The sequence below is a fragment of the Rhipicephalus microplus genome, chromosome X, assembly GCF_043290135.1.
Source record: "Rhipicephalus microplus isolate Deutch F79 chromosome X, USDA_Rmic, whole genome shotgun sequence".
Taxonomy (NCBI): domain Eukaryota; kingdom Metazoa; phylum Arthropoda; class Arachnida; order Ixodida; family Ixodidae; genus Rhipicephalus; species Rhipicephalus microplus.
Window position 1 is genome coordinate 310,682,970 of NC_134710.1, and position 12,619 is coordinate 310,695,588.

Below are 12,619 nucleotides of genomic sequence, written 5' to 3' on the forward strand. Positions count from 1 at the left end.
CAAATTAACGCTGGTTTTGCTACAGTGGCTACAATATTAAAAGTGTGAGCACCACCAAGCGGCTGCAATGGGAGGTAGTGACGCCGCTTTGCGATGTTTCCGCTAGGTGGCGCGCACTGTCGTATACACGTCATTGAATATATAAGAACAAGGGTGACAGAAAAATTTCAACAAAGAAATACTTTATGCACCACAATAGACAAAGACGAATCAAGTGGTGCAATGGCTCCATTTTCACAACAAGAGTGGGAAAGGGCTGAGAAAAGGGTTCCTAGTAGTACATCAACAGGCCCAGATGGCATTCCAATTAGGCTGATAAAAACATTAGGTCCGAAGTCTAAGCAGGCTTTGAGAGAGGCAGTGAGTACAATAATAATCGATGGTGAAGTTCCCGATGGATGGAAACTTAGCAGGATGAGCATGATCTATAAAGGAAAGGGGGACAAAGCTGACATAAACAACTACCGTCCTATAACAGTGACATCAGTGGTCTACAGGCTGGCGATGCAGATTATAAAGGAAAGACTGCAGGCGTGGATAGAGGATGAGGGGGTGCTGGGGGAACTGCAGAATGGGTTTCGGAAACACAGGAGGTTGGAAGACAATCTGTTCTCACTGACGCAGTGCATCGAAATAGCAGAAAAAGAACACAGACCCCTGTGGCTAGCATTTTTGGATATCAAGGGAGCGTACGATAGCGTGGTTCAAGAGGAATTGTGGGCAATACTGGACTCACTAGGCGTGGAACATGTAGTCACTAATCTTTTAAAGGGTGTCTATAAAGGTAACAAGGTAGTTATAAAGTGGGAAAAACAGGTATCCAAGCCTGCAGAGGTAAAACGGGGGCTTAGGCAGGGGTGCCCCCTGTCACCCTTATTATTCATGATGTACCTACAAGGATTAGAGGCAAAATTAGAGGGAAGTGGACTGGGCTTCAACCTCTCTTTAGTCAAACAAGGAAAACTTATTGATCAGGCACTACCAGCATTAATGTACGCAGATGATATAGTGCTAATGGCCAACAACAAGGAAGATTTGCAGAGATTGATGGACATCTGCGGTAATGAGGGAGATAGGTTAGATTTTAGATTCAGTAGGGAAAAATCAGCAGTCATGATTTTCAATGACAACGAAGGTAGTGAGCTTAGAATACAGGAGGTCACGCTAGAGATAACAGATAAATACAAATATCTGGGCGTATGGATAAGCAATGGGACCGAGTATCCGAGGGAACACGAAATATACGTGACGACTAAAGGTAACAGGAATGCAGCAGTCATGAAAAATAGGGCACTGTGGAATTACAATAGGTATGATGTTGTGAGAGGAATATGGAAAGGGGTCATGGTTCCTGGGCTGACGTTCAGCAATGCGGTCTTGTGCATGAGATCAGACGTTCAAGCAAGATTAGAAATTAAGCAACGTGGAATAGGTAGGCTTGCTTTAGGAGCTCATGGGAATACACCAAATCAGGGAGTACAAGGTGATATGGGATGGACATCATTTGAGGGCAGGGAAGCTAGCAACAAGATAAAATTTGAGAAGCGATTGAGAGAAATGGGGGAAGAGCGTTGGGCTAGGAAGGTTTTCAGCTACTTGTACATGAAGAATGTCGATACAAAATGGAGGAAGCGAACCAGGAAGTTGACTGGTAAATACTTAGAAAACAGCAGGTGGCCAAACCAAAAGGAACTATCGGTTAAGAAAAAAGTGAAGGAAACGAAGACTGACATGTGGAGAATGGGCATGATTAAGAAGTCCACACTAGAGATCTATCGAAATTTTAAGCAGGAAATTGCCAAGGAAAGGATCTATGATAATACTCGGGGTAGTTCTCTACTGTTTGAGGCCAGGACGGGAGTACTGCGAACCAAGACATATCGGGCCAAATACGAAGGGGTCGACACAGTATGCAGTGCGTGTGGAGAGGAAGAAGAAACTGCCGAACACTTGATAATGTTCTGTAAAGGGCTTCACCCTATAGTTCAGGATGATGGCGCAGAGTTTTTCAAAGCACTGGGATTTAGGGACAGCGAGGGCAAAATAGACTTTAAGCGGGTAGACTTAACTAGAAGGAGGTTATCTGATTGGTGGCTAAAGTCAAGGCACGAGTGAAAATTAAACCCTTCACTGCGAAGTACGAATCCTCAACTTCATTATTTAAAGGAAAAAAAAGATAAATGTAATGGTTAGTTCACTAAGTATTACGGCTAGGTGGCGTTAGCCGCCGCCCGATCTAAAGGGTACAGCCACATCCATCCATCCATCCATCCATCCACGTCAGGCTTTCAGGCTGCGCACGTTGTTCAACGCTGCAACTCGCCGGTCAAACGTGATTCATTTTCCTGTGTAAGCTGTTCTTTCGTGCTGCATTTGCAGTTCGGACAGCCTTCTCGTGTCTATGTTATGTCTTTTGCGGAGTGTGTGCCATGAGCAGACCTCAGAGCCACTGTTTTGTGCCCAGATGCTCAACTGGGTACAAATCGTGCAAGCAGAAACTTTCATTGTTTCGAGTCCCGAAAGACGACCATTTGTTCCAGCAGTGGCAGCGTAATATACCAAGAGCAGACAAGCCTTTGGAAAAGAACGCTGCCATTTGCGAGCTCTACTTCGATCAGCAGTTCATCTCGGGCCACTTCAAGCACGTTATTAACGGTGAGGTAGTGCGTTTGGACAGAGCTAGGCCTGTACTATTGCCGCGTGCCGTCCCAACGATCTTTCCAAATGCTCCTTTCTACCTCTCGAAATGTGTGGCGCAAAAAAGAAACCCCAAGGAGAGATGACACCCACCGCTTGTGATTCCTCAGAAAAGACGTCGAAAGGACGAGGACCGGGAGCCGCAAGAGGAGCCGCAGGATGAACCGGAGCCACCCGACCTTCCAGCTGCGCCCATTTACGACTACAAGCACGTTCCACTTCCTTCAAATCGGTGGGGAAGGCACGTATTCAGTGAGGAACCGCTAAATGTCACCTACAGCTTGTGCACGCCTAGCTCGGACATGAGCCTTCTACACGCAAGGAAACTTGTTAAATTTTGTGCTAGTGGAAGTGCCATAACACATGAAGTATTTGTGCTAGGTATGAATATTTCGATGAATGGGCCATATGAACCAGCTTCTCTTCTGGAGACTGTTGATGCCATGCCATTGTGTTCAGGGGAAAGCTTGTTGTGCGAGGTTCCTTTTGCATCATCTGGTAAGAACTTGAAGGTCTGAAATGGGAAGCTCTACCATCACAAGTGTAAAGGTACCTCAAGTCAAGATGAAAGACGCTGCATGAGTTGCAAGTACTTGAGAAAGCACCTTGTCAATCAGAGATACCGGAAAAAGAAAACACCAGGCAAACTGACCCATGCAACAAAGCTTAAAGTTAAAGCTCGAACAGTACGCCGCCTTAGAAACAAGGTGAAGACTCTCGACCAGACCATTGCACAGCTAAAACTAGAGAATGAAGAAATTGAAAAAAGCGCACTCTTGAGCAAAATAGACAAGCTCCCATCCAAACAGAAAAACGCTATAATGCAGTGTTTTGAAGCTGCAAGGCGCAAGTCCCGAAATGGCATGCGCTACAACCCGGAGTGGATGTTGGAGTGTGTCATGAAGCACATAAAGAGCCCACGACTTTATGAGCATGTGCGTAGGGAGAAAATTCTTGTGCTACCCAGTCGTACATGCCTCAGAGCATTCATGAAGAAGAACGACACGTGATTTGGTTTTAATAATTGTGTCCTCTCGGGCATTTCTAAGAAGACTGCTAATATGGGAGACTTTGAACGTCATGGTGGACTGATCGTTGACGAAATGAAACTTGCAGAAAACTTTGGTGTTCAGCGGGGAAGTGAAAAAGTTGATGGATTTGTAGACCTTGGTTCTTTCACTCCCGAGGCTGACAAAAGTGTTCCATGGGATCATGGTCCTGTGATAATGTTTCAACCTTTTGTAGGTTCATGGCACCAAATCTTGGGTGTATTTGCATCTAGAGGCAATGTGAAAGCCCCACTACTTTCCAAAGTCATTTTAGAAGCAGTTATCCTGGCAGAGAATGCTGGCCTCAGGGTAGACTATGTGAAATCGGATGGAGCATCTTGGAACCATGCAATGTGGCATCGATTTAGCATATATGGTTCGGCATCAGCTATCACGCCTTCAGCACCTCATCCAACTGACGTCAAGAAATGGCTTTTCTTTCTGTCTGACTTTCCGCATTTAGTAAAGTGCATCAGTAACGGCTTCATCAAAAATGGCTATAAAACACCAGATGGGTACGTTGATGTTAGGTCAATCAGGATAGCTCACGACTTGGACAAGTGTGCTACAACGTTGAAAGCTATGCCGAAGATTCCAGAAGTGCACTTGAACCCCAACAACTTCGGAAAAATGAAAGTTAATTATGCATTTCATCTCTTCAGCCTTGAGGTTACACGCGGGCTTTTCTTATACAAAGAAGCAATTTCAAAGTCATGTTCATATAGAGAAGCGACAGAACAATTTGTTCGCTTCATGGAAGAGCTAATTGTTGTGATGACATCCAGAGTGCCTTCAACGGCACTGAGAAAAAATTCTGAACAGAAAAGAGTACTGCAGGGTGTTCTAGCATACTTAGACCGTTGGGAAGCCTGCATCGGACCTACGAAGGCAGGCTTTTTGTGTGCTAGCACTGCAGAAGGTCTAACAGTAACTCTGCAAGGCACTTTGTAACTTTTAACATACCTGTCAGAGGAAGTGCAGTACAAATATTTGTTGACTTCACGCCTCAGCCAAGATCCAATCGAAAAGCTATTTGGGATAATTCGGCAGTTATCCGGATGCAACGATCATCCCACATCGACCCAGTTCCTTACTGCCGTGAATTCCCTTAGCTTTTACAATTTCGCAAAAGCACCAGACATGGGCAACTGTGCAGGTGGCACACTTACGTCATTAGTTGTAACTGATGAAGTGGCCAACCTTTCGACAATTTACTTGGCACTGAAACCTGGACGAAGCTTCAAGTGTACTACAGGCATCGACTGTCCTTTCTGACCATGTGTATCCTGTGCCAGTATGACGCAAGACTGGTGTACTATTTGGCTGGCTATGTTGCGCGGAGGAAAGTTATGGCAACGAAATGCCGGGACTGTTTTGAGCAGCTGCTCACATCCCTCGAGAACGCAGATAAGGACCTTGCGTCATTCGCAGCATTCTGTGATGTTGGGGGGCTCTTGTACCCGTCACCTGAGCTGTTTTCATTTGCGGAGGCACTGGATTACACATTTACATTCTGGTTCAGTTATAATAAGCTCCGAAGGGACACCTATAGTTGAACTTCTTAATTCAATGCAGACCGTAACATCCGTAGGGTGTGAATCACACAAGCAAGATCTGACGCCCCGCCGTGGTGGTCTAGTGGCTAAGGTACTCGGCTGCTGACCCGCAGGTCGCGGGATCAAATCCCGGCTGCGGCGGCTGCATTTCCGATGGAGGCGGAAATGCTGTAGGCTCATGTGCTCAGATTTGGGTGCACGTTAAGGAACCCCAGGTGGTCGAAATTTCCGGAGCCCTCCACTACGGCGTCTCTCATAATCATATGGTGGTTTTGGGACGTTAAACCCCACATATCATCAAGCAAGATCTTACGAGCAACATAATCAAGTTTTATGTTCTCACACGGTTTCACTTCTTCACGAAATCTCTAAACAAACGGAGAAGTTCTGCAAGAGAAAGATCAAAGCACCTCAAGCTTCGAAGAACGATGTGACGTGCATCACACTGTAGTGTGCTAGCTTTTTTCCCTACTATGATGCCCCCAACTTCAAATAAAATTTGTAAGAAAAGTAAAACGCTGTCCGATTTTCTGTGCAGTTGTTAATCTAAAAATATTTCCACTGTGAATATGCAAGAATAATTAAATCCTTAAAAACTCTCATGCAAAATGTTAAGTATAACAACATTAAAGAAATTGATATCAATGTCACAGTAGCATTTTGCGCTTCTTGAGCTTACTTATAACCTTGCGAAATGGCAATCCCCCAAAATGTTAATCGGTTACATTTCTTAGCATTAAGGAACGATCGCTAGCAGTGGCAAGTTTAGCTGGCCGCGATGTTTGAGATTGATGTAAAGCTTCACTTATGATGCTATGGGTATGGTCACATCATACGGTGATAATGTTTGATGATATCTGCCGCGAAGTTCATTTACATATGATGCACTTACGCCCTGCAATATAGTAGAGGCACATAAAATTTACGGTACAAACAAAACCATATCAGCCACAAATCAGCCTTGACATGGCAGCTTCGCTGCAGCGAGCTGCCGAGCGAGCTACGTGTAAGCTACAACCAGCGTCACCTAGACAGCGCTGGTCGAGGCATCGGTGGAGAGCGTCAGCGCAGGCGGCGCAGTCTTCACACTTCCCCTATTCTAGCCACTGTAGTTGTGCTCAGCCATCACTTTCTACAGAGTTTCCACAGAGGCGTGTGCGAAACCTCCACGATGCAGCTCAGCTATCCTTCGTATCGTTTTCCTCTTTTGGAAGTGGTCAACAACAAAAAAAAAACTAAACCAATTGGATGAGTTCGCTCTTTTGTGTACTTTTTACTCATATGCTACACAGGAGGGCACCGCAATTTTCATGAAAACTGGCTCACGGGTGTGTTCGCTTTAGTCACTTTCATCACGACAAGATATGGGGCACGAAGAAAGAATATAGCGCCAGCCGCCATCAATTATACTATTTATTTTATTTGAGGCTGTTGGGGTGCGAGGAAAGATAAGGTGCACAGCTAACCGGTGGTCTGCGGTTTCGATAAAGAGACATCTTCAAGTTCCGCTAACCATCCCGCATAGACAGCAAAGCAAAAAAGGGGGTAGTAGGCGCGCGCTGTCATGCGGCGAACGCAGCGGCCGCGCCCCCTTTTGCAATTACGCCTCCTGTGTCCGAATTGAACGGCCGGAGAAACACCACCGCGCCTGCCCGATCCAGGCGACCGTGCATAGAGCATAGAGTTAGCATATTAACTCTATGCCATGGAGAAAGGGATAGTTTAATCTATTAAGTTGTAACCACTTGAGCAGCGATGTTGGCTCGTTATTATTGTTGCCATTACAATAGTTTACAGAAGCGCTAAATTTGGCATTTGAAAACACTCAAATTTTCGCAATATAAATCACAAAAAAGCTTATTTACGTATTGTGAACACATGCTTGTATCAACTGGAAGGATGCAATGGCCAATTAGGCAATTTACTGCTGGTGGAAAGGAGTGTTTCCAGGTTTGTTAACTAAATGGCGCCACCGTACTTGTATTGTATCAACATTTGAGAGTGTAGCTAGAGCGTGGCTAGAGTGTACTAGAAGTGTTATAGCGTGGCCGTGCGCCGGCTTGCTTGCGCGTTGGGCGAGTCGTCCACAGTGCCTCGTCGTCTGTGTTTTTTGTTGCTGTGAGCCAACAACTCTACTTTGTGTGACAGTCTCTTGCGATGTGATCGAGAGCTCCGGAACAGGAAAAAAAAATACCAAGGGTTATAAAAGCATGCAGTGGTGAATGCGAGAGGAGTTAGCCCGAAAGTCAGGGGCTTAGCCATCGGGTGGCACACCGGGTCCGTGCAGATGCAAACATGTGTGTGCAGAGGCGTAGCCACGGGTAGGCGCACCGAGCCCCCCTCCCCCCGAATATTTTAGGGGCGAAACAAAGGGAAGTTTATTGCACTTCTGACAAGTAATCAAACACATAATTCTTCTCCGACACTTATCACGGACACACGCGGTAAACACACCGATGAACAGCTAAAACTCGTTTAGATTGTACACTACAACAGAAGCGCGATCATTCGAGCACTCGTTATACAAAGGTTACAAGAGCGCTGTACGGCCCGCGCGCAAAAGAGCCCATTTCCGTACAGGCGAAGAAAGGGTGCGATAATGGTCACCGCTGTTCGGGCTCCAGAGAACGAAGGGGTTAATCCGTACAGAGAACAGATTCGAGACACATCATTATACAATTGACAGGAGGGGTTGGGCATTGGCACTTTCCGTTTGCCGGTCAGGAAACAGTGGGACGCAGTGGCTGGCGTGCACTTAAAAAGGTGTTATCGGCAGGCGTAACTTGCCTTTTTGCAGGAGAGAAAACCTCGTAAGCCAGCGGCGGAGAAACTTTTCGTCGCCGCTGGCTTCAAGTTGGTCTGCGAGGTGCCGCCACACCATGTGGCGGATACGAGCTACGGTCGGGAAGGCCGCTCTGACCGGAGAGCGGCTAACCTCAGCGAAGCAGCGTCGCTTCCAGACCGTGAATAAGGTGCAGAGGGCCACTAACTTTGCAAAAGCGCCTTTGTTTCTGTTCAGGGATGGGGGAGGACGGATTTTAAAATCCCTCGCAGTCAGGCGCCAAACCGGTTTGACCGCTGGGCACTCAAATAAGGCACGCGCCAGAGTCTCATCCGCGCGAAAATTGGGACGGCGGGGTGTAGGCGTGATGCCAAACTTGTGGAGGCGCTGGCGGGTTGGGAGGACGTCCCAGTTTTTCCTCCATGCGAAGTCTTGGGTGGACGAAGGGATGACACGCCCATCTGTTTTGCATTTCCGCTTCCAGTTCCGCGACCGTCGCCTCTCCTCGGGGGTTATCTGGTTGCTGGCGATTTCTTCCACAATGCGAGCAGGCGGGGTCTCATCTACGTCACACGTAGGGGCCTCCTTTTCTAGCATGCGCATGGTGTTTGCGGCTGCCTTATAGAACGCGGAGGGAGTCTCGGCGAGTGGGGCGAGCGGCTGGTCGGCATTCAGGAACGATGCGTTTGTACTGCACCAGTAACGCATTAAGGGCCTCCCCACGTAATCAGGTGCGCGAAACAAGGTCCTTGCGGTCTTCAAGGCAAGCACTTTGCTCGCCGTCAGGACATGCGTGAGCCCAAGGCCGCCCTCTGAAGCTGGGAGTTGCAGGACGGTTCGACGTAAGGGCGCGGGTTTGCTGTCCCACAGGTATACGCACCGATCATACTTGTCAATTGCGTCGCAGTCTTGGTAGGCATCACTCCTATTCAGCTTACATAAAAGGGAAAGGCGCGGATGGTTGTCATTGTGGCTATGGCCCTCTCACGAAGCGTGAGATCCTTTAGTTGGAGGCGTGCTAATGCATCCTCTGCCTGCTCGAGTGCTCGTTGCCAGGTTAGGTCGGTGACGCCACCGCAGCAAAAGTATATGCCGAGCACCTTGACGGCGTCGACCCTTTCTAACTCTCCCAGAGCGCCGTGAGGGAATGTTCCAAATGGTAAGGCCTTGCTCTTTCTCATGTTCAAGGCCGCACTTGAGACGTCAGCATAGTGTGCGAATGTTCGCCAAAAAGCTTGCAGGCTTGCCGGGTCCCTGACAAACAGGGATACATCATCAGCGTAAGCGAGGACCTTAATGTTGGGCTCCCCCGTTAGCGGAAAGCCTCTGACGTGCGTGTTCTGGTCGATGTTCACCAGCAACGGCTCAAGCGAGAGTACGAAAAGGGAGGGCCCTAGCGGGCACCCTTGACGGATCCCTCTTTCGTGTACAAAGTTACTCGTCGGGCTGCCGTTTACTACTACGTGGCATGTGAGGTTGCTGTAGAGGATGGTGATGGTGTCTACGAAGCATGTCGGGAACCCGAACTGGTGGAGTACCTCGATCATGTATCCATGGCGCACCCGGTCAAACGCCTTTGCCTGGTCCAAGGAGACAAAGGCTCCGGGCAGGGACTTGGCAGACATGTATTCGAAGGCATCTCTTGTTACGGTAAGGTTGGCAAAGATCGAGCGGCCTGGAACTGCACAGGACTGCCAGGGAGCGACGATGGATGACAAGAGGACCTTAAGGCGGCTATTAAGGATGGAAGCAACCATTTTAAAGTTCACGTTCAACAGGGTAATGGGGCGCCACGCCGACAGCTCCTCCTGCGGGGCTCCCTCTTTCAGTAGGAGGACAATCCTCCCCTCTCCAAAGGATGTGGGTTTCAGTCGCTTCGTAACCACCATTCGACAGTGCAACAAGCACTCCCTCTAGATTGTCGAAAAAAGTGGCGTAAAAGTTGGCTGTAAGGCCGTCAGTGCCGGGGGCCGAGTTCGGGGGCATGCTTGTTATCGCGCCCCTAACCTCTTCTGCAGACACTTCCTTGCTCAGTAACGCAACCTCCTCTCCTCCCAGCCGTGGGAGGGGCTGGCAGACCTCTCTAATCTTGTCTTCTCCGCCAGTTTCTCCGTCGCTGTCGGTGTCCCGAAAAAGGGCCGAGAAGTACTCGCAGAAGGCATCGCGGATTCCCTCTGGTTCAGTTGCGAATGAATCGTCCGGGCGTTTCACTCGGGTAATTCATATGCTGCCATTCCCAGTTGTGCCACTGGGGTGCGCTCCGAGGTGGTTAATGGGTGCGCCCCGCTCCCCAGGCGGTCTGTGCGCGCGCAGTTGAAGCAGGCGGGCATACTCGACCTCCAGGGTGTTCAGATAGTCGCGCATGCATGTCGCCATTGTCTCCGCCCCTTTGACGATGCGTATTCGGCGCAGGATCTCATTCAGTTTAGCGCTTATGTAACGCTTCCTGGTCTTGCCTTCGTCTTGAAGGATTCCCTTTCACTCCGCTTTCAAGGTGTCCCACGAGCGTGGGGTTAGGTCTGGGGCGTTCGCCATGGAGGCCCGCAGCTGCGCCCTAATGCGCTCGATGCTATCATCGTCTTTCAGGAGTACTGGGTGCACTCGCCACCCATGGTCATCAGTACAGAGTCAAGGAGAGCCGCTAAGTGTAGTGACAAGGGGGAGGTGATCTGATCGACTCGCTATGTCTGCCGGAGGGGAAAGGACCTCGCACGCCTCGAGCGAGAAAAGGAGGAAGTCGTGGAGATACGTCTGATCTAATCGACTCGCTGTGAGGTGAGAGGCTCGAGTTGCGACAGAAAGGTCACTGTGCGCGATCAGCCACGCGTCGGATAACCGAAGGTGTCGAAGAGTCTTCACGAGCTCCCTAGCATAGTACGTGGACCCCCCTCGGCCCGGTCCCCTGACGTCGCACTGCGAGTCCTTGACACAGTTGAAGTCCCCCAGCAGGACGTGCGGGACGGGTTCTGAAAGAAGATCGTGCAGCTGTTGGAAGAAGGTGTTGGTGTTCTTCCGCGTCGCCGGGGCGTACGCGTTCACGAACCGAATCCGTCTTTCGCTGATGTAGAGGTCCAACATGAGCGACCTGCCGTCAGCACCGAAGATGCAGAACGCCTTTTGCCGGAAGCGTCACGTAGTAAAGACCACTCCCACTCCACAGGCCCTTTATTTAGTTCGGGAGAAGAAGGCATCCACCTGGAACTCACGCCTGAAGGTTGAGACCTCTAACGGCGACCGGAAGTTAGTCTCTTGTAAAAAGAGCACATCGATACCCTGTGCTTGGGCGAAGGTCAAAATGTCTCGCTGTTTCGATTTGTCACGAAACCCGCGGACGTTCCAGGTGGCGAACTTGAGAGTTGACATGATCTGCTCTAGTGGGCGTGGGGAGAGGACTTGGGGTAAAGGAGGGGGTGGGGGCGACCGCTTGGGCAGGGGCGGCACGCTCGAAGGAGCCGAGCCTAAAGGCGCGGGTGGCGCGGTTGCTAGTTGGGCTAAAACGCCCTCCGTGGTTTAAGGGATGCGTCATAGGAGCCGTGGTGCCGATTAGTCGCATGGGCAGCAGGAAGCTGTGCAACAGATAAACAAACAAAAACCATTGCCGTGGCTTCGGTTGGCGAAAGGAGCAGAGGGGGAAAGGGAGTAGGCGGCGCGGCCACCAGTGATAGCAGAAACAAGCGTGGGGGAGGGGGGTGGCGTCATCTTAGAAAGAGCGGAGCATGCGCGAGGAGACGGACGCCCGTATTCACAAACGCTCCTTCACTCAACGGCTCCCCTCGACTTGACGAAGTCAAGGTGGAGCGTGCTCCTCCACTCAAGGGGCCGCTGCGTTTCATGAACGCTCCTCCACACTTCCTTCGCCAAGGGAGGCCTTGGAAATGCTCCCTTCACTTGAGTGAACTGCATGCGCCGAGAAAAGCGCCTGATAACGAGAGTATTCGCAATTGTGGTTAAGAATTGCCTATCTCTGTACATTAAAAGAATGCTTTTTCTAGTTAATCTTTTTTCTAAATTGATATTACAGCAAAATACGTGCATTTAGAGTGGTAGTGTTGTTTCCTTAAGCCTTGTGCCGATAGAGTTAGCGAAACACTGCTTCAAGTCTAGCAACAGTCACACCCAGGCAGCTGAACGAACAGCTGTTGACATTTCGTCTGCTGCTAAACGTGTCTACCTGCTTAGTTTATTTTGTCTTGTATGCGTCTATTAATTGGAGATTATATTTACGGTAGTTTTTGCGTGTGTGTCGTTTGAGAGCCTACTTTCGCCGGGGTGACTAACGAACTACGTGAGTGATGACAGGAAGCGCAATAGATGGTTTGTTGCTTTGTTTACTTTCGCTTTACTGAGAGCCTTCTGATCACTAATGTAGCCACCGAATGTATAACGCGGTGGAATGAGTATTTTTTTACTATATATCAAATTATATTGGCGTGCTTTTAGCATCACCACGACATTATGTATAAGAATTACTCGTACGTAAATTCGTTCTCGCTACGGGAGTAGGTGCACAGTTCGTAATTTCAGGGGCCTGTGCA

At 49.1% G+C, this 12,619-nt stretch overlaps 1 protein-coding gene across 1 annotated transcript; it reads right to left on the minus strand.

Annotated features, from left to right (window-relative positions):
- Positions 1–10,712: 10,712 nt before the first annotated feature.
- On the minus strand, positions 10,713–11,162 carry LOC142775305 (uncharacterized). Its single transcript, XM_075876648.1, has one exon. The coding sequence runs from the start codon at positions 11,160–11,162 to the stop codon at positions 10,713–10,715; it is 450 nt and encodes a 149-aa protein (XP_075732763.1).
- Positions 11,163–12,619: the final 1,457 nt, after the last annotated feature.

Coding starts and splice junctions, on each gene's coding strand:
- LOC142775305 (XM_075876648.1), bottom strand. CDS start 11,162: ATGTTGGACCTCTACATCAGCGAAAGACGGATTCGGTTCGTGAACGCG.